We start from the raw sequence: 22,483 nt of genomic DNA on the forward strand, positions 1-22,483 counted from the left end.
AAATTTTCCACATTGGGAGTAAGGTGGGCTTATAGAAAATAGTATGTACTTCACTGATGTAAAGCATGCTTGATTTATATCACAGGTTTGGTTTCATGAGTGGAAAAACAGATTTAAAATTTAGCATAGTCCATCAGTTTTTAATTCTAGTATTTTATTAAAGAAATTTGGCATGCGACTCAGCTAATGGGATTATATATGATAAAACCAAATTAGAATCTTACTCTTCTGGACTATACTGTAAACTCTATTATTTTATAAACCAATAAAAGGCACCCTAATACTGACATAGATATTATTTTCTTGGTATGCATTAATGTTCTTCAAGTGGAGAATGTTTTGCAAGTTTGTATAGGACCAAGCAGTTGGTGTATATTAGAGTTCCCTTAAACTGGCTTTGAAAGGTAATAGGAAGGGTGTCATAGGTATAAAACATGACTCAGTCTTTCTGAGGAAATAGAATAAATTTGTCAGTCTTTTATTTAGTGACTTCTTTTAGCAGGATTCTCTTGTACAATGCCTTTGCGTAGATTATCTTTCCTAGTCCTTCATACATCCCTGTTTCATCATCATTTTACCATTTTACAGTTGAGGTAACAGAAGCTCAATGAAATTAAGAAACCTTTCCATTGATGCACTACTGCTAAGTAGGAACTGTGACAGTCAACATTAATCATTATGTGTTGGGCACCAGGCACTTTCCTAAGTGCTTTGCATTTATCAGTTTGTTTAGTTTCAAAACACATTAATGAGACAGTTGCTATTAGGATCCCTATTTTCCAGATGGAGAAAGCGGAGGTGAGGTTAAGAACTTAATTAAGGTCACAGAGCTGATAGATGGTAGAGGCAAGGACCAGACACAGACCAGCTGGTCCCAGAGCCTGAGCTCCATCACTGCTCCACTAACTCTACTACCTGAGGGTACAGTGGTGTGAACTGATGTCACCAAGCATGAAGTCTGTCTCCTACCACTCATCTCCAGAAATAGAGGTGTAAATATAAAATCTTGGGCACTTAAAAAAATCGGCATTGAGCAAGAGGGCAAATAATTGTGTACATGTATGTATGCATGTATATGAAATGGAAGAAGTGTTTCCAGGTCTTCCTGGTCGGCCAGAATTAAAAAGAAAATAAAGTAGAGAAGTTCTGATGTTAGATGGTCATTAGTTTTATTTTCCCACTTAAATGAAATTTATCGGTCAGCCCAATTGTTTAAGCATCATGGACTTGTTTTCATTCTACAAGTTTTGTCAGGCTGTATTATCTATATCATAATGGACTTTGTAGGCTGTTCAAGAATGTGACCTTACCGAGTGCTTTTTTTGCAGGTAGTTAAGGCAACTTTTTACCTTACCTGCAAATTTAAATCAAATATTGTTAAGAGTATAGGCATTTCTGAAACAACACCATATATGTATTCCTGAAAAACCTTGTGTGCTGTAAAACTGCACTAAAAATAAAAGAGCTTGTGGGAGGAAAATGTGTTAGGGTGAAACCAGCCCAAAGTTTGAGCACCAACAAAAGCAGTAACAATCGTAAAAGCTATATATACCAGCTTAGGTAAAAACAAAACAAAGCAAAAAAAACAAAACCAGTTGCATTCTAAGGAATTCTAAAGAATACTGTACTGCTGCAATCAACGATGAGTCTGACATGAGGGGAAAGGGTGAAAGTAGTTTGATGGGAAAGAACTATAAGAAAGTGCAGAGCCTGCAGAGTTAGGGCGCCAAGGAAGAATATAGAGGAAAACCACTGCAGTAAGTACTTCCAAGATGGAACATGAGGTCAGGAAGAATGTGGAGTAGTTAGAGATGCGGCATAACTGCTACTTTATACTGACATTATTCCCCTCTTTATGACTGCGTCTGAGCCGGTTCACATCACAGAAATACACAGTATTTAGCTGAAAATAGATAAAAACAAAATGGCTCTTTATGGTGTAGAAAGGAATTCCATTTTGCATTTAACTCCTTTCATACTAATTGTTATGTTTTCAGTAAATGTATTTTTAAATGACTAAGTCTCTAAGGAACTATTTTAGTAATAAAACAATGATGGGAATCACAGAAATAGCTGCAGGAAATTGTTTTATATATTTCAGGAGCAGAATATTGGAATATTTATCTGATTTCCTTATGACCTACATGACTTACTCTAAGTGGTAATTATATTTAATTTGAAGACATACTAACTGCATGTATTCAAATTTCAGTGATAGTCACACTAAAAGTCTTAAACATAGAGATTTAGGATTTATAATCCCAAAGGTTTTGCTGCTTAGTTATAAAACATTCTGTGAACGTTTTGATATAAAAACTGAGAATCACATAAAATATTCCGTATTGTCATAAAAACAGAAACTTAGAGTTAAAATCTCTCTACTATAGATGATACTAAACTCTCCTATTACTTCAAAGATGTCAGAGAATTGCTCCCAATTCCAACGAAAAAAAAATGAGAATCATACCCGCCTTGTTTTTAATAGAGAATTAATACAGTTTGAGGTACCTGGGTGGCTCTGTTGATTGAGCATCTGACTCTTAATTTTGGCTTGGGTTGTGATCTCAGGGTCCTAGGATTGAGCCCCATGTGTGTCTCTGTGCTTAGCGGAATCTGCTTCTCTCTCTCTCTCTGCTCTGCCCTTCACACTTTCTCTCCCTCTCTCAAATAAATAAATAAATCATTACAAAAAAAAAAGAAAATACAGTTTGTTAAACTAGAATTATCAGTATTAAATATAATTTTCATTATAATTATTATTAAGCATAAGTTGTATGGGTACTCTAGCTTTAGGGAGGCAGTTGCCATCAGGTGAGGGGGGTTTTCTGGCATTTTGACCCCTAGAACTGAGGTTGTTGTTGCCCTTAGAGTTGACTTCTTTGTTTTGGGAAGGTTGGCGGTATGGGCTCTCTAGTTAACAAAATTCAAGGTAAGTACCCTGCACTCTTCTTAAAATAGCTGAGGACACCTTACACTGGTGTGCAGATGCAGTCTTGGAAGGGGAATGCTCTGTTGTATAACATAAACTGAAGTCAGCTTTCCCACCTCTGGGCTTTTGAAGAAGGAGAAATTACTTTCCAAAAGGAGATTTTAGCAAAAGAGTTGGATTACACTGACTCCCACAAGGTGTTATGTAATAGTGAAAACCCAAATTCTGGGCTCAAAATGATTGAATAACCAAAGTCATGGGAAATGGATTGTGGACTCTTTCATTGCTCTCCATGAGCCCTAGAGTCTTTCCTTGGCTGCAGTATTGAGAAGAAAATTCAGAGGAAGACGTCTTCAAGGTCCTTTAGCCCCCATATCCAGTCAGTAGCTAAGGGCTGTAGATTCTCTACCTGAAATACTTCTGGAATTGATCCACTTTTTCATGCTAAGGTCATTATTTAGTCCAACCCAGATCAGCCTCGTGGTTGATCTGACACATTTCTCATTCTCCATTCCAAATCATCCTTTAAAAATACAATCTAATCTATTCACATTCTTACATCTTAGTCTTTCAGGTGGTTGCTCTTAGAATAGTTTTTCTTTGTTTAACCAGGTTTAGAGAGCCCTCCACAATCCTGAGCTCTGCCTGTCTTGGCTCCCTCTGCCATCACCTTGCTCTCCCTGACCCCATGCTCTGGCCATGCTGGAATTATTTCAGTTCCTAGATCATGGCTAGGTCTGGTTCTGTTTGGAACTCTCTTCACCTGGTTCAGGGTCACAGCTCAGCTCCTCACATGCCTCCCGGGACTGGGTATGGATTCCTGATTTGTGCTCTGAGAGCACTCGTCCTTCCCCTTTCTGGGGAACTGGTATGTCAGAAAGAGTTCTCCTGCCAGACTGTGAGCTCCAAGAGGGCAGGCGATGTCCCTTATTCACTGCTCTGTCCCTGTGCCTGGAAGAAGGCCTGACATATAGTAGGCCACCACAAGTACCTGTTGAACAGAATGAAAAGTGAATGAAGGTGAAATATCAAAGAGTCTGTGGGAGTGGAGATGATGAAAAAGAAAAGGCAAATGGCACTTGAGATCAAGTATGTTAAAAGCCAAAAGGTTCATGAGCTTTAACTTTTCGGAGATTATCTTGTCAGGGTGTCAGTGACGCAGCAGAAGCAAAAGCCAGGAATTGTAGACTTAGGAATAAATTATTTTTTAAGGAAGTGAACACGGTACCTAAGTCCTGATCTTTTAAGAAGTGTGACCATAAGGGACATTGGCTTGCCTTTTTTTTTTTTTTTAACCTTAGTCCTGGGAGTGACTTGGACATTCTTACCAGTTTTTCTAATACTTTGGTCTGCTTTCCTGATAGATCACAGGGGAAAGTTCTATAAATAGTTCCCGCTGCAAAATTAAAAGAAACACATTGTAAAAGGCTGATTTATGGGATTTTATTTATTTCTTTCAATTTTTTGAAGAAAAAAACATTTTTAGATTTCTGGTCTACCTGAAAATTAAGCTTGACACCAGTTTATGAAAATGGTAACGGCTTTGTGCTGCTGGATGCAAACTTTATCCTCACTAAGGCAGTTTTTGTTTTCTAAGTTCTCTTCTTCTTTCAGCTACTCTTAAAAATTTAGACTTTGGAATTCGCTCTTAAAACACATCCCTTTCACACAGATTGTGGCCTGGCTAGGTGCTAGGCCTGAAATTGGAAATCAGATATAACTATTTGCTTTTACTATGGAGACTTAGTTCTTAGGCTCCTCCCCCCACCCCAGCTTCTAATTTGAAATCTGCTCTTTAGGACCTGCTGTCGTAAAAGAGGATTTCGATGTCAGAGTTTCCTTTCAGATCTTTTTATAAGTAGAAAACAAGACTTTTATGTGTAACTCTGGAGTTGGAATCACGGACAGGCCCCTTACCTGAACAATCACTCATCTTGGCTATTAATATGAGGCCAGCAGCTGGGTCATTATTCTCACCATAGCAGAGTTAATCACTTACTAGTAAAAGGAAGAGAACATTTAATACATTTGAGGGCTGTTTAATCATCAACCTTGAGGATGGCAGATACCTCTCCAAGTTTCTGAGAACATACATCCCACTGCTCACCAAGGCCTTGTCACCAAGTTTATTACTTTAATTAAGTTTTTTCCCCTTACCGTGTTACTCTCACTTCCCCAATCAGCCACTGACGAAGCCATTTCCAAAGTCACTGCTAAGGTTACACCTGAAAATCATCACTTGTTTAGTTGAAGAACGTATTCTGTATTCCTAGCAGGCAAACACAAAACAAGCATAGGTTTCCAAGGTATCAGCACTGAGTGCATCTGTTTCGTAATGTAATTTCATCGGCTGAGCAGATGAAGAATGCTAATTAGCTTGTTTATACATATGTGATTTAATGAGACTAAACACTTAACTGATCTTAAAGTAAGCACAACTTGTTTCCTGTTCCTGTTTTTACTTAATAAAAAACAGTGTTAGACACATTTTCTGGGAATTATAGTGTTGTGCAATATAGGAGAAAAAAGAATTTCAAAGTTGACTGGTGAGTTTTATCTTGCAGCACGATTGAATAGGAGGCTGAGAATCAAAATATTGGGTTTGGGGACAAGGGTTGAAATTCAACATTAATGAGAAGTTAAACTTAGTGAGAGACTTTATCATAAACTCTTTCATGACAGACTCCTAAGTCCAAAATTGAAATTCTGATATGTTCCAGAATAACTTATTCTAGGGAGGAGTTCTATACCTTCATCAGATCCAATCTAAAATCTTCTAATTTTTTTGTTGTTGTTCTTGCTTGATTTCTTACTTTCTTACTTTCTTTCTTTCTTTTTCTTTCTTTCCTTTTCTTTTGAGTACTCTCTTCTTCTAGTTATTATAGTTAATTTTGATATAACTGAAATCATGGCATTCAGTTAATATAGCTCTTCTTCCTGAAAATTAATATAAAATAATGGTATTATAATTTTATAGTTATTTAATATTATCCACCATGCTGCCCTTTTTTACTTTAAAGTTGTACAAAACTGAATCCACGTAGGCTGCTATGTTTGGGGAGTGAATTGGGTAGAGGAGATGAGAAAGTGACTCTGGCCCTATAGCAGAATTCTGTTTGGATTAAAATGCTTCAGTTAACCTGCTCAGCTTTCTAAAACCAGGAGTCAGCAACCTATGGCTTGATCCAAATTGAGAGGGTGAATCTGAGGGCCAAATCCACAGCCTGTTCTTGCAAATAAAGTTTTATTGGAACACATCCATTCCTCCTTTGTGTATCAGCTGTGGTTGCTTTCATGCAGCAATGGCAAGAATTAAATCACTGATAGAAACCCACAAAACTGAAATTATCTACTCTCTGGCCCTTTACAGAAAGGTCCACTGTCCGCTGATCTAAAGCATTTATGAGGGTGGGAGTTAGTGAATAGTAATAGTTACATTCAGATGCATTTAAGACTGAGTGACATATATTTTCTCAGAACTGAATCTTAAAATAAATGTGGTTGAAAGCCTGGGATTTTTAGGTCTTTCAGACTCCAAGTAACCATTCCCCTCTGTCACTGAATTACCTTTGGGTCACTCAGTAGCCTGCTGAGAGAACTCCGTATTCTATTCTAGCAGAAAATGTCATCTGCTCATGAATAGATAGGATCTTCCTTGTATCTTCTTGAAGACTCATAAATTACATGTGATCACAGATTTGGGGGAGGACTTCAAGTAACAGAGAGTAGCAGCAGCTTCTACTGACCTGTCAGCATCCGTAATCTTCCCCCATACCTAATAATTTATGACACTCCCCAACGGCTGTCAGTTGACAAATTTAGCTTCTTTAGTTGTCCCAGTTAAGAAAATGAATTGTCCATTGTCCTAAACTTATTAGAGAACTTATCTGTGACAAATTACAAGCTATGGCTTGTACACTTTAACAACATATTAAAAGCACTGAGGCACACAGAAAAGAAGTCACTGAACTCCAGTTCTAAAGACTGAAATATAAGGCTTTACCTTGGATCATTCAACTACTCCCAGCCTATGAGCAGGAGAATTATGTTCTTATTTGCTTTTTAATATAAACTTGTAAACCATATCTTTAAATGAATCCTGGTTTATGAACTAAGCCTGATGATGTAGAAACTGGTCTAGGAATTTGGGTTCATAGAAAATACATTGGCTCTGGTGTCACATGGACCCTAGTTTGAAGCCTAGCTCTGTCACTTTTCTAGCACATCAAAGGAAAGAAAATAACCTCAATTGTTGAGCCTCTGGCGCATTGGGGATAATAATAATGTGCCATATGGTTGCTGTGAGGCTTAACTGTAAATACAGAATCCTCAGCACTGTGCCAGGCATGTCATTGGAAGTAAGTAAACTAGGGCTCTTTTGCACTCTTTGTGTGTGTGTGTGTGTGTGTGTGTGTTTAATTTTCAAAGAATGGAAACAATGATCCCAGTTAATCAAGATCATTAGTATTACTGACAAACTGAATTTCCAACCAGACAGTTTCAAGTGACAGATAACTAATTATCAATGGGTTGTGGATTGTGTGTGGGGATTCATGGTCACAACATCAACACAAACAAAAGTATAAGAGAAATATGCTGGAATAGCTATATGTATGATTTCAGCTGGCCTCTGGGAGGAGATGCCTTCTTAGTTTATTCCAGTGTCATCTAGACTCAGATCCAGAGACCCAGGAGTATTGAAAAGTAGTATTTGTTTTTAATTTTGATGCTATTTTTAAATTATTTTGCTATTTATAGAAACAAGTATCTTCTTTTGCTGTAATCATTTCAATTAATCTTTTTTCATCTGAAATTCAGAATTTCAGATCCCAAAACATATCCTTGAGCAGCACTACATACATTTTTTTTTCTTTTAAATATTGGCAGACACTGGTTTCTGTTATCCTGATTTTTCAGAAAGGAGAGCATAATGAGAATGCAGTGCTTAGCACTAAGATGTAGATTTATTTATACTTGGCTTTTGTCATAAAACTGTAAAGTTCCATTCTTGTGGAATCAAACTAGACCAAATGGGCTATAAAAATGGAAATCAGTAATTGTGGTAGGGACAGTTGGGAGAAAATTATGCTCCTTTTGAAAACTACTAAAACCAAGTATTTTACTAGTATACTAAAATGCACAGATACTAAATAAAGATCTTTACCAAGTGGTTCATCCACTTTGTAACTGACACGTCCACCAGAATTTTCTTCTTCTTGAAAATGACACTTGAATGTATCGTCTTTGCTTTTTTACACCTATATTTTTCTGTTTTCCTAAGTATACAAAATCATTTACCTTTCTATTCTGACTTTCTACTTCCATAGACACCTCAGTCACCAGTATCCTTGATCTGTTAGTGGCATCCATTGGTCAGTCCTACGGAAGAAAAACAGCTCACCCGGAAGTACTCTGTAGCAGCTACTAACACCATGTTCTGCACCAAGCTGAAGGATCTCAAGATCACAGGGGAGTGCCCTTTGTCCTTACTGGCACCTGGGCAGGTTCCCCAGGAGCCAGCGGAAGAGGTAGCAGGAAGCTCAGAGAGTAGCAAAGCAACTCTGCCCATCTGTCAGGATGTCCCTGAGAAGAATGTACAAAGAAGTTCTCCTCAAAGAAAGACCAGTAGGAGCCGAGTCTATCTTCACACATTAGCGGAGAGTATTTGCAAACTGATTTTTCCTGAGGTGAGTGCTTTACCTTTTGAGATTTTACTGATATTGTGAAAATGGTAAAAGAATATTTTTTAAGGAAAATGTTAACCCTTGCTTTCTCACTTGCAAGGCTATAACATCTAAACACACTTCTTGAAAGTGATTGTGTTCTTAAATTATGTTTACTCTTAATAAATGTTTAAGATCTTGAATTCTTTTCAGCAGGATCCTGTACTCTGATGAACTTTATGACTTTGAGCAACTGCTTAACTCCTCTTATCCTCACCTTCCTTATCTGTGAAATGATGGTAATAACAGTACCTGCTCCTAGAGTTTTAATGAGCATGAAGGGACTTAATCCACAGCTCTTGCCATACCATAAGTGCCTGGTAGTTGTTACCTATTCTCTTAAAATTAAATTCCTGGAAGAATAACTTACCTCATGTCCATTTTCTTCTAATTCCAAAGAGCATCATATGTTCCCTGCCAATTTGTTGAGTTGGGAAAATCTCCATTTTCCTTCTCCAGCTCTGCATCTGAGGTCTCTGCGAAAGCCAGTTCTTGACCTGCTTCCTTGAGTCAGCATCATGGCCCTGTGCTTGCTTGCCCATTAGCTTGGACACTTCATGATGTAGCTCTGTGAGCTTCATAGCCTCGTGTCACATTGATATCTGGAGCACCTTCTGCTAATCCACCTATAAGAGAAACTGGGGACAGGGCAGTACCTTATGAGGTCACATATCTTAGAATAGAAGGGTATGTGGAGAGCTCCTCTCCCCCTGCAGGGCTAACAAGAAGAGTAGCTGACAAGTCTTCATGATGTCTTCCTCCCTCTGGCAGTGTTCACAGTTTTCTATAAACTCACTTTATCTGGGAGATTGGACATTGACCTGATCCGACTCCAGCTATAATAATCCACTGAACATTTTTAATTCACCCAACACCCACCCTGTTTTGTGCGGAGCACTGAAAAAACCATGGACTGCTGACTTTTCAAACTTAAAGGAACTTCGGAGGTAATCTTGTTTCATTCCCAGAATGACTTAGGGAGGTTAAACGACTAAAGTCCTACAGCTTCCGAAAGGTAGAGCATTACTGCTGTCAACGGTATGGCTAGAGTGACTGAGAAAGAAGAGACTAGCATTAAAGCTTGAAGATGGAGAAATTAGAATCAACAGAAAGTTGGGGGAGTTTACTTCAGATACAGTATTAGCACAATAGTACTTTGGTTAATGGCCTTTGAAATGGAAATATGTCATTATTCTCACGCCACCCCAGTTACTAGACAGCCAGCTTTGGCTGGGATGAGCGATGTCGTCCTTCTCAGGGAGTTGGTTGGCATCATCCTCTGGGAAGTGGTTGGGACTCTCATTTCCAAGAACAGAGTGAGACGCGCAGAGATGAACAGATGGTGAGGATGGGAAAGCTGGAGAGCTTCCATGCCTTCCCTGGGTCCTGTCATTACCGTGTTGGCTTTATTATTTTGTTGGATAAATTTTGAATTCCTGCCATTGAAGTCAGACAAATGTTGGAATCGCTTTTAAAAACATCCTGAATACCAACTCTAAATGATATTTTACCTTTTCTCTTTTTCTTCATTTGGAATAATCTCTGTTGTTTGTGAACTCATAGGAAAAAACATCAAAATTTGACTACAGCGTCATGTAGCAGGGAAGGCAAAGCTGTTGGAACTCTAGGGAGTAAAATGGGTAGATTTGGCATTAGTGACTAGAACTCTGACAACTGAGGCGATTTGTCTTTTAACAGTAAAATGTCCTGGTGCTGAATGCCTTTGGACTGGGCGGTGTTCAGTGTGGATTACTTCAACTGTCCAAACATCAGCATGTCTTTAGTCAAATATAACTTTTTTTTCACTGATTCTTTTTCATGTGGATAGATTTAGTCAAATATAACTTTTTTTTCACTGATTCTCTTTCATGTGGATAGATTTGTATGTAAGCCTCCATACTTCATAAATATTTGACGGTCTGCTAATCTCTCTTAACAGCTTATTTTCTCTAACTTGTTGGTAAGTAGGACGTAGAGCATTTAGTTTGGCTAAGTTTAGTTTAGTTTCAATTCTATCAGCAACCTAAGGGAGAGACTCAAAACAGCATTGGACAGCATTGTAGTTCTTGCTTTAGATAATTAGGTTTAACTCCGCAGTCATGGTGTTTTGAGTTTGTTTGGGGGTTTTCTTTGGCGGGGGAGGGGACAAGTGTCCTTAGCAGATTTAGAACAGGGAGATGACATTCCAGTTGTGGAATGGACCTGAAAATGTGTTATTGCTCATCCAATGCAAAATTTTCATTTCGTTTTGTTTTTTTTTTTCAATAAATTCCAGATTTTTCCCCCTAAGCTCGATATGCTCTTTAAAACTGAAAGTCCTTTCCATAACTCATTTTATTAAAACAGAAGCTTGCTCTATTTTGCTTAACTTTGCTGCCTCACTTGACCAGTGGAAACTGTAAGAGGGATATAAATAGTTCTTAGGGGAAAAGGAATTTCCCAACTTGGAACACAACCAGAAAATTCTTCACTTTCCTCTGGGCAAACTACAGAAAGAATCAACAGTTATATATACACATATAGATACATATGGTTTTTATATGGAATGCAAAACATTGGCAGTCTAGCTAACCAGTACTCTATGTCCAGCTTACCAACTAGTTAGAGAAAACAAGGTGTTAAGAGAGATTAATAGATCATCAAGTATTTATGAAGTATGGAGGCTTACATACAAATAACTTACAATGTGGAAAAACTCATGAAATACTCAGAAATCAAGAGAGTAAAAAAGTAAGGTAAATGTGAGATTTGTTTCAAATCAACGATCAGCTGGCCTTGGTGAAAGCTTGGTTTAGAAAAAGGGGAAAGACGGAGATAGCTCAAGTTTTCTAGGCCAGGACCTGTAAATCAAATATGAAATATAAACTTGCATTTGTAGCTGAGAAAATCAGCGGGGGGTGGGGGGGCGCCGGGTGTAGGGTTTGTCAAGAGAACAGGAATTTGCTTGGCTGGAGCCATGCTGAGATTGAAGCCTTGGCAGCACGTCCAAGAGGATTTCCTGACCCAGCGGAAGTGGTGCCCACAATTCCTTCATGGAAGACCTGGCATTACCAACTGGAATCTTCTATTTGGATTCCGATTCAGCCTGACCTTGTTTTGTGGCTGTCAGTGAGACCACCCACAAAGGGCGAAGGCTGTAAGCCATAGCCCACATCATCCAAAGTCAAATTAGTTAAAGGGCATTGTTTCTTCCCAGAGCTGAGAAACTTCTAGAAAATCAGTCTCTGTTTCCAAAGCGTAAATTCACCACACTCATCAGTAAAGTGATCATGTTTCTGCTGGGTAGAAACTTCCAGGACACATTTTTTAAAATATCTGTCTTCAAGTAAATTATTATTCAAGGGAATGTTTAAAACTTTTCTTTTCACTTTTTAGTTGGAGCGGCTGAACCTTGCACTTCAGAGGACATTGGCGAAACACAAAATAAAAGAAAGCAGGTAAACTGAACCACTTTAGTTGTGTGACCCTCCCGTGACACTTAACTGATACTATTACAAATAACCACCCCTTAGTGAAGGCTACGACATGTTTCGAATCGCCGTGGTATTGGAGAAACTAGACTAAGTGTTTTAACTGCCACTAATCTGAAAGTTAGTGCATTTATTTTTCACACTGAATACATCCCTGAGCTCAGATTTATATAAAATGTTTAGGATTTTACAGCTGTTCAGGAAACGGCAGAGCTGAGTTTTAAGCCTGTTCTTTCCGGAGTCCGTGATCTTAACCATGTTTCCCTATACCGCTGCTTTTAACAAGCCATAAGACATATTCTTTCCTACTAGAGGTAATGTCAGTACTTCACAGGTAAGGCGGGGATCCCAGGTGATCAGTACAGACTCCTGCCTGAAGGATACAGCCAAGAGGTGGCAAAGGGTCCCAGTGCCCAGTCCGGAGGTGGGGAGAGTAATTCCCACACACTTTAAACTTTCAGCTGCCACAGCCAGAGAAGACTGAAGAAGAATCAAAGTTGGGTGGTGCTTAAAAGGGAGGGGTTGACTCAGGAGGCTTGAGGCAACAGCTGTTTATCAGTCCTAAGGGAAGTGGTTCCACATTTTTATAACCAGTTTGATTCTATTTGTATGCGCTGGCTGAGTATCTTCCGTTTATACTTTTTTCTCACATGCTGTCTTTGAAATTTTTTTGAAGAAATCTTTCTGTAAAGGGTTAATATATAAGGGGGTTTTTTTTAAGCTGCTTTATAGAGTTAATTTTGCATAAATATCTTAGCATGTTTACTGCTGGAGGGTCATTTTATTGGCCTTGCTTTTGATTCCTTGGAATCTCAAGGATTGTTTCATTTGTAAATAATAAAATAAATACTTGTGTTCAAATTCGCAGAATTGAACATTGCAGCTTTGCAAACCAACGCCATTGTTGGGAATATTTTACACGTTCATTCATCTATTTCTCATGAGTGGATTACCTGTCCTTCATTTTCCCTGTTGACTAACTGGCCCCGGACTGCAGGCAGCAGGCAAGCCAAGAAAGGGTCAGGAAGGGTCCAGAAGGAGAGAGTGTGACTCTACGTGTCTGACAGAAGCTTTGTTTATACAAGTGATATGAAAAGCATTCCAGAATGCCTCTGACCTTAAGTCTCAGTCAAGCTGATAAGATAGCCAAGTCATTGTAGCTCCGCTGCTGTGTCTGTCTGCTTAAATCCTTGACAGCCAGTCAGATCAAAATTGATTCTCAGGGCTCTGTGTTCTGAAATGTTCCTAAGCTGGAAGCTGCAGGGGCTCAGTTAGAATGTATTCCCAGTTGTGCAGCTCTTTAAAAATACCTCAAAACTTAAAAAAAAAAAAAAAATCATTTTTTTTGGAAAGCTGAAGTTTTTTTACTGCTTCCTTGATTTCTTAAAGAGCTGATCATACTTTTAAATTGTGCTAATGATAATTATTCAGTTGTTGCAATAAGATGACAAACTTTTTTTCTCATGACTGCCTGCTGATATGCTAAATGGCTTCTCTCTGCTTTGCTTTTTTAGTTCTTGGATCTATTTTTTGTTTCCTTTTTTCCCCCCATCTTCGTTTTGGAAAGTGTGCTGTCATATCTACTGCTCTCAACCTGCCAACCACTGAACATAACTCTTTTTTTGGACTGTTTATTATATTATTTGAAAAGCAAAAAAATCAATATATTAAACAATAAACCTGTCCCTAAATGAAGACTGGAGCCCCCTGCCCCCCACCTTTTAAGTGAATTAATTTTAATACAGTCATTGTGATATCTCTTTTTTTTAATACAGTCATTGTGATATCTCTCTGGGTTGGTTTCACAGAGAGCTTTTGCTTTGTCTTTTCCTGGGATCTTCTGATCACATCAGCATATCTGTGCAAGGCTGGGGTGTGTGTGTGTGTGTATGTGTATATGTATGTGTACATGTGTGTGTATAAGCACACACATATTTGCTGGCACATACGCAAGTTTAGTCTTTTTTTTTTTTAAGGTAAATCTAGAGGACTTATTTTTAATTGCATCATTTGCTGTTTGCACTAAGTTTTGCTCACATCTCATATCATGGGTTCAGGAAATTGGCAGAATTAGGGTTCCCTGAGCAGAAATGATTTCATTTCTTTAGGAAAACAAAACAAAACAAAACAGAAATTGAGCAAATGAGAAAAATAAGCAAGTCTGAAGATGATTAATATAAAATATAATGAGAGGTTTGGGGATATCTAGACACAAACTAAATAAAAATTAGATAGTGAGCCTCAACCAATTTAGATAAGGAAGTATTTCTACCTAGCATTTTAAACAATTATAAGCAATGTACCTTTATGTGATAAAGTAGTGGACTGAGCAGTTTTCCTTCTTGAAAATATCTCCTTTTGAAACTTCTGTACATGTATTGTGTTTTATTGAAATCTGTTTAAAATTTAGATTTTTGTCTGTTTGTAAACTTGGCTTATCTAATGGCAAATTGAACTACAGATAGAATCTTAGGTGTCTTTTAACATGTGTTAGTAATTTGGCCAATTTGGTTATAAGTCATCTCTGTCAGAAATCATCAAAACATAATTAGGCAAACATGAATCAGTAAGTCATCTAGTGGAAATTACTAAAACTTTTTATTGGTCAAAATGTATGCTATTATATTATCAACTTCTATGCTGTAAAAACCAGTGCAGTGATTGAATAAAAAATAGATTTCTTTAGTTACTAATTTTTATACACATAGCTCAATGTAATAATGCCTGAGAGTTAAATATATAGAACCTTAAATTCAGCAATATATGCTACATATTTGCTTTAGAAAAGAAGATAGCGGGGGTGTCTGGGTGACTCAGTCTGTTAAGCATCTGCCTTTGGCTCAGTTCATGATCCCAGGGTCCTGGGATCCAGCCCTGAGTTGGCTTTCTGCTCAGTGGAGAGTCTGCTTCTCCCTCTGCCCACTTCTCCCTCGCCTGCTGCTCCCCCAGCTTGTGCCCCTCTCTCCTGGTCAAATAAATAAATTTAAAAATCTTTAAAAAAAAGAAAGAAAGAAAGAAAGCAAAGAAGAAAGATAATGGAACTTAAAAAGGGAAATCCATCAGTGCATGAACTTTTCTTCTTAGTTGTATTATCAGAAGAACCCTGGACAGCTTTATTACCATCTGCTATTCTGATTCCCCGCCAGTGTAAACCTCTATAGTATTAGCTTTCTAAAATAAGGTAAATATGGTAAATATGCTTCAAAAAATGAGGAAACACTCCAAATCAGGCGTATTTTGGGGTTGCACATGTCATTGCTCCTTTCTTGTAAACCTGATAGTAAGATTTGCCTCTACAGAAAATGCAACTCAGACTATTTTCTGTTGTCATGTCTGTATGTTACAATCAGAAGGTGTAGCATGCATTTGTCAGTTTGTAATTTAAGATGTTGACATATTTTCAGGAAATCTTTGGAAAGAGAAGACTTGGAAAAAATAATTACAGACCAAGCAGTTGCAGCAGGTAATAGAAATTGTTTAAGTATATGTAATTAGGGAGTAATCATACTTACAGAACTCATATTTTACCTGTAAACTAATATTTTCTACTGGTAGAAAATATTTACCTGTAGAACTAAAATTTTCTCCTAAAATATTCATATTTATTTTTGGTGACTTCCAGTATGAAGTATTCAGTATAATATATTGTGTTAACATAAAGAGTAATTCTTTTTCATGCTGTGTATTTTTGTTTGACGGAAAACATTTCCTCTTCTTTATAATGTTTATTTGCTGAGACATAGATAAGGCTGCATGGGAAGCTGACTCATAGACATTTACATGCTTTGGCCTTGAACATAACTAAGTATTCCTTATTTATTCATGAAAAATCTTATTCAACAAAGTAAAATAAAGAAATTTTTTGAAGGTTGGAAGCAATCCTGGGAAAAAAGGATTAGCGGTGTTCTCGTATTAATAATTAGTTTATGGGAAGGAAGTAGATGAGTAACTTTGTTGTACTGTCCTTTTGAAAGTTGGAGGACATGGACCAATGGGTTAAATCTTTCCAAAGGTACAAGATACTAAGAATTTAATGATGATGATGATGGTGATGGTGATGGCTAACATACTGAGTCCTTCCCGGGAGCTGGGCACTATTCTAAATAGTCTCTACACATCACAACAGTGCTATGAAAAGGGCACTATTGTTTTTCCAAATTATAGATGAGGGGGAAAAAATGATACACAGAATTTAAAAAATAAGGAAGATTAAGGAAGGAGAAGTTACAGGAAGTAAATGAATTCCAAACATTCATTCCAGTAACATTTAAACAAGAATGTTGTTTTGCTTTAAAAAAAAATTAAATGACTTTATATCATCTCTAGAGAAAAATGATAAAATTGATTTTCATGACCAGTGATTTCAAATTCATTCCTGTTAACATTTCTACTGAGGGAGGGAGGCCCTCCAGGTATGGACAGTGCCCCTTCATCAAAATGTACTGTGTTTATCATTAACAGAATGACGGGAGAGCTTTTTCTGAAATGAACTTGATTCTGTAGTACTGATTGTTCTTTTGTAAGAACAACAGTCTCTTCAGGGAGATTAAAAGTTGTGTATTATACTTAATTTATCATGGTTTCATAATTAACTGATGGAGAATTTTTATTTGGAGTTTCCAGAATTGTGGAAACTCATCGATGTGGGTAATTTGAATATAGATGGTTAATTTTGGTCAGAACTCTTGTTACCAGAGGTAAAGGGCACTAAATCCTCAAATCAAACGGTGTTAAAAATAGTAGTAACCGTGCAGCTTTTCCCAGAATGATATAGATATGGCAGAAAATGTATTCTTTGCTTTCAGGAGTTCCAGTGGAAATCGTCAAAGAGTCTCTCGGGGAAGAGCTTTTCAAAATATGTTACGAGGAAGATGAACACATTCTAGGTGTGGTTGGAGGAACCCTCAAAGATTTTTTAAATAGCTTCAGCACCCTCCTGAAACAGAGCAGCCACTGCCAAGAAGCAGAAAAGAGAGACAGGTTTGAGGATGCTTCCATTCTGTGCCTGGATAAAGACCACGATTTCTTAAATGTGTACTATTTTTTCCCTAAGAGAATCACGTCCCTGATTCTTCCTGGCATCATGAAGGCTGCTGCTCGCGTGTTGTACGAAACCGAAGTGGAGGTGTCTGTCCTGCCTCCCTGCTTCCGGAATGACGGCAGCGAGTTCGTCAATCAGCCCTATTTGTTATACTCCCTCCACATCAAAAGCACCAAACCTTCTCTGTCCCCAGGGAAGCCCCAGTCCTCGCTGGTGATTCCCGCGTCCCTCTTCTGCAAGACCTTTCCTTTCCACTTCATGTTTGACAAGGACTTGACGATTCTGCAGTTTGGCAATGGCATTAGAAGGCTGATGAACAGGAAGGACTTCCAAGGAAAGCCGAATTTTGATGAGTACTTTGAAATTCTGACTCCCAAAATCAACCAAACATTTAGTGGGATCATGGCTATGCTGAACATGCAGTTTGTCGTCCGAGTGAGGAGGTGGGACAACTCTGTGAAGAGATCTTCAAGGGTAAGGAAAATGTCATAGTAGTTGGAATATGAAATAAATCACTTCTTGTTTAAGGACTAGAAACAAAGAAGTAAAGAGATATGCATCACTTCAAATGTTTTGATAAAACATCCATTACGTTTAAGACAATTCTAGTAGCATTTTAAGGCTGAAATAAACTTAATCCTTTCTTCATTCATGTGCTGGTTACTTGATTCATTACTTCACAAATATTTATTGGATGCGGTCTACCTTTTAAAATCCTCTCAGGGTATTTTATAAACCAAATTAGATAAATATTTATATAAAAATGTGTTTTTAGTCGTCAAATACCTAACAAGAGGCATTATTCTGCAACAAACAAACAAAAACTACTTGTTTCTTAGAGGAGACAACTAAATGGATTTTTAAATCAATTTTTTAAAGATTTTTATTTATTTGTTTGACAGAGATCACAAGTAGGCAGGGAGGCAGGCAGAGAGAGAGAGGGAAGCAGGCTCCCCGCTGAGCAGAGAGCCCGACTCAGGGCTCTATCCCAGAACCCCAGGACCATGATTCGAGCCAAAGGCAGAGGCTTTAACTCACTGAGCCACCCAGGTGCCCCCTTTAAAACAATTTTTAATAGACTTGGAAAATCAGTAACTTTTTTAATTGTTAGAGAATGTTGTGGTGCTTTTTCTCATGGTAGAGAATCTGGGTGGTTATTTAGTCCAAGGAAGAAGTTTGCAAAATCACAGTTGATTGTACGAGCAAAGCTAATGTTCAGGCTTATATGTATGTAACTATTAAACATGCATAATTGCAAGAGATGTGCAGTTTGTTCCCAAAATGGAAACAGTTTTACCACTCTTCATCACAAAAGCAATGTAGCTAAATGCTCAAAATAGGTAATACTTAGAGATATTCCTTGCAGCCAAAAAATCAAGGACATTAGTTGGATACATTTTTGTGTGTGAAACAAAACAAAATACTACTTGCAACTTCCTTTTTCTCACTAAGCAACACATTTCTGGTATTCTTCCGTGTCATGGTGTGTAGGCCTGTTTCCTTTTTCCAGAGACTGTGTAGAATCCCGTCGTACACTTATCCTCTATTTAACCAGTCCCCTACTGAAGGGCATTTGGGTTGATTTTGACTCTTTGCTGCGGAGAACACACTTACACGTATTTGTTCTCACTCATACAGTAAACCAGGATGATCACCTACCCCTCACATCTCTCAAGTCTTCCTTGGTACAATCCTTTACACTATCTGTTACTACTAAAAGAAAAGAATAGCAGAAATATCAGCCTTCCCTCTGGTGAGAAAAACTTGAAGCAAGAATTTTTTGCGAGGTTTATTGAAAATCATGATCTCTATGCAGAGTTACTCCACTCTACCCATTCTCCAAATGTCCATGTGCATTTTACAATGCACAGTCAATTGGAACTATATGAAAGCATATTGTTCTTTTTCAGCAGGTAGGGAAAAAAAATCGAGTTTAAGCACAAAGGGATCGTCACCATATCTCTGTCTTTTCTTTTGTCTCAAAAAGATGTTGGAAACTAAAATAAACCACAGTTGGTTTGCCTTTACTTCCCAGGTTATGGACCTCAAAGGCCAAATGATCTACATTGTTGAATCGAGTGCGATCTTGTTCTTGGGGTCACCCTGCGTGGACAGATTGGAAGATTTTACAGGACGCGGGCTCTACCTGTCAGACATCCCGATTCACAACGCACTGAGGGATGTAGTCTTGATAGGGGAGCAGGCCAGAGCGCAAGATGGCCTGAAGAAGAGGCTGGGCAAGCTGAAGGCCACCCTCGAGCAAGCCCACCAAGCCCTGGAGGAGGAGAAGAAGAAGACGGTGGATCTCCTGTGCTCCATATTTCCCTCTGAGGTTGCGCAACAGCTGTGGCAAGGGCAAGTTGTGCAAGCCAAGAAGTTTAGTGACGTCACCATGCTTTTCTCCGACATCGTGGGGTTCACGGCCATCTGTTCCCAGTGCTCACCGCTGCAGGTCATCACCATGCTCAACGCACTCTACACTCGCTTTGACCAGCAGTGCGGCGAGCTGGATGTCTACAAGGTAGGGGCAGAGGAGGGCGAGGCACATGGGACAGGCAGAAGTCACTGAGAAAAAGCACCAGAGCCAGGACCCCCTAGTTACTGAGTTACCACGCAGATGAAAGGCTTTCTCTGCAAGCCGCGTCCTGGGAGCAGACATTGTGCCTTAATCCTGTGGGTGTACTCTAGCCAGAAATAGCTCCGAATCTGCTCAGAAACTGAGATCATTATTCCATTAAAGGACTGCCCCATTGTCTTCTCAAAGAATAAGCATAGTGTGGAGGGGTGATAGGCTGAGTGGAAGATGGGGCATAGGACCCCTGAACGGGGACAATTTAAAAGTCAGTAAATGGGACACTTGATGGTGGCAGCTGAGCTGAATTATCAAGCATGGGATCATTCCAAGTATGACTTGTAGGGAGAAAAGTGATCCTCTGTAAAAGGAAAAGTAGGAAAAAAAACATGGGTCTTATACAAACTATCTTCAAATAGGTTAACTCAGTATGGAGTTAATGTGATGCTTTGAATGGCTGAATCAGAGGAAAAAAACACTGACTTAAGGCATTATTGAAGATTCGAGGCCAAAGGCAGAGACATAGGTGCAGAGAGAGGCCTGGCTTCAAATCTTGTTTCCGCTTGTTCGGTAAGCTGAGAAAGTGAAATACCCTTTCTCATTTCTAAAACAGAGAGAGTAATATCCATCTACGGAGCTTATACACATGAATAACATACATTATGTCCTATAAGCTTCAGGAACAGGCCTGTTGCAAAGATGACGGTAAATCGTATCAGTTATTCATGATGTGGCAGGACTTACTGGATGAGTCTGCCACATACTGGGCATCATTCTACGCACGTGGAAGCTCCTTAGGGAAGTAATTATCCCTAATGTGTACTAGCCTTTTTTTTTTTAATGTAACTTGATTAGCTATAAGAGAACTAGTGAAGTAGTTTTAGTGTTCTGTGTTTCTAGAATTAAACCCCCCTTTTTTTTTTTTTTTACTAATTTAAAGTCTTTCATATTATTTTAGCCACTAGCATTAAGAACAAAGCACCCCTCTCATTTGCGTGGCTTGAATCCCATTTTAGTTTGCCACGTACAATCTGGCATTTCAGAGATTCACCCAACGTGAAATAAGTACATCATTAAGGAGAAAACAAATATTATTTATGAGACTATGTAAGCCTCTGCTTTGTTTCAATCTAGATGTCCAACTTAAAACCTTCCTTTTAAAAATTTCCAGCAGGAAATTCCAGACAGAGCCATGATCCCCTTGGGCGGGGGGGAAACAATTCCATGTATAATTACTGATAAAATAATTGGCTTTAGTTAGGTTAAGCTTGATGTCCTCTTGTGCAATTTACTATAGTTATTTGTAGATAGTTTCTATCCTGACATTGTCTCCTCTCAGAATTTTAAGAAGAAAGCCTCACTCTCCCTTGCGACTGCTACGGTGGCTAGCAGAGGTAGTAGCCCTCTTCTACAGATTTCAGCTTGTTGAAGCTAAAACAATTCAGTTATTCCAATCAAGTATTCAAAATCTGTGCTCCTTACCATGTGGATAGTAGCCACAGAGTTCCATGGCTAATCCAGCTACAACCCAAGCTAAATAGTGAATCATCTGCTCTGTCCTTATTTCTACCTTCTTTTTGCTTCTGATTTTGCATGCAAATACCTGGAGACAGCTGTAAGTAGATCAGGAAGGGTCTTCACCAGGAGATAAACGTAAGATGCACAGTATGTTTAATCATACGCTCGCCTGTGAGTGTGGTGGCTTCCAAGGAATAGTCTAGCTTCCCCCGCCGCATACCAGGACCTGTTTATACCAGGACATTGTTTAATCTCATTTGCTTATTGTCTTTTCATCTTCTGTTCATTTTTCAATTTATTCAGCTTTCATTTATTGATTGTTATAGCAGATATTCATTGTCATCCAGGATTGGTCAACTTGAGCGAGAAGAGCTCATATGTGGGGGGATAGGAGGGCAGGGCTGACCAATGCCAGATTTCCATGTGACAAGGTGAATGCCTGGTTGGGAACACAGGTGTACAGGTGCTATGATAGCAGAGAGAATAGGCATCTAGTAGGAGTGAGGGCACCACTTCTTTTAATTAAATAAGGTGCACTTATTGGGCATCTGAGATATGTCAGCCATTATTTTAGGCACTTCTTATATATTCATTGCTGAAGAAAATCTTATAAGAGGCACTACCACCTGGTTCACTTGTTAGCAAATATACTGGGCACTGGTAATTTAGGAGTTAGTAAAACAGGCAATTTAAGAGAGCTGACATTCTACTGGGGAAGAGGGGAAAATGAGCAAATGAGTCAACTTTTAGCATTCCAATGTGTGTGCTATTCTGGATAAAGTTAAGGAAGGAGGAGAAGAGCAGAAGGTAAGGGTGATTGCTATTTTACAGAGGGCGGGTGGGATAGGTGTTTCTCACGTGGTAATGTTTTAGTGGGCACTGGAGGAAATGAGGGATACGCCAAGTGGCCATGTGCAGGAGGTTGTTCAAGGCAAAGGAATAGCAAGTGGGAACATGTTTGGTATGTTTGAGGGATAACGGGAGATCAATGGCACTGGAACAAAGTAAGCAAGAGAAAGGATGAAGTAAAATCAGAGATTAGCAGAAAGGTGAGAAGGACTTTGGAAGCATTTTAAGAGTTTCAGCATTGATTCTGAGTGAAATGGAGAATCACTGAAGGTTTGTCTCCCTTTCTCATTTTTCCTTTCTCCTCTCCATCCCTCCACACTAGAAAGTTTGGATAAGAGGAGTGATACGATCTAGTAAGTTACAATAAATATTTAGAGGAGA

General features: G+C 38.6%; 1 protein-coding gene across 3 annotated transcripts in view; it reads left to right on the forward strand.

Moving 5' to 3' along the window:
* The window catches only part of GUCY1A1 (guanylate cyclase 1 soluble subunit alpha 1), a 59,245-nt gene that overhangs the window by 22,804 nt on the left and 13,958 nt on the right, over positions 1 to 22,483 (forward strand). For all 3 annotated transcript variants that reach the window (XM_032862889.1, XM_032862910.1, XM_032862899.1), the window contains 5 exons: positions 8,257 to 8,616; positions 12,028 to 12,089; positions 15,527 to 15,585; positions 16,928 to 17,637; positions 19,199 to 19,684. In XM_032862889.1, coding sequence (XP_032718780.1) covers positions 8,362 to 8,616; positions 12,028 to 12,089; positions 15,527 to 15,585; positions 16,928 to 17,637; positions 19,199 to 19,684 — 1,572 coding nt within the window. In that variant the 5' untranslated portion in view covers positions 8,257 to 8,361. The remainder of the gene's footprint in view (positions 1 to 8,256; positions 8,617 to 12,027; positions 12,090 to 15,526; positions 15,586 to 16,927; positions 17,638 to 19,198; positions 19,685 to 22,483) is intronic.

Source organism: Lontra canadensis, unplaced genomic scaffold (assembly GCF_010015895.1).
Source record: "Lontra canadensis isolate GAN:19392208 unplaced genomic scaffold, GSC_riverotter_1.0 scaffold1, whole genome shotgun sequence".
Taxonomy (NCBI): domain Eukaryota; kingdom Metazoa; phylum Chordata; class Mammalia; order Carnivora; family Mustelidae; genus Lontra; species Lontra canadensis.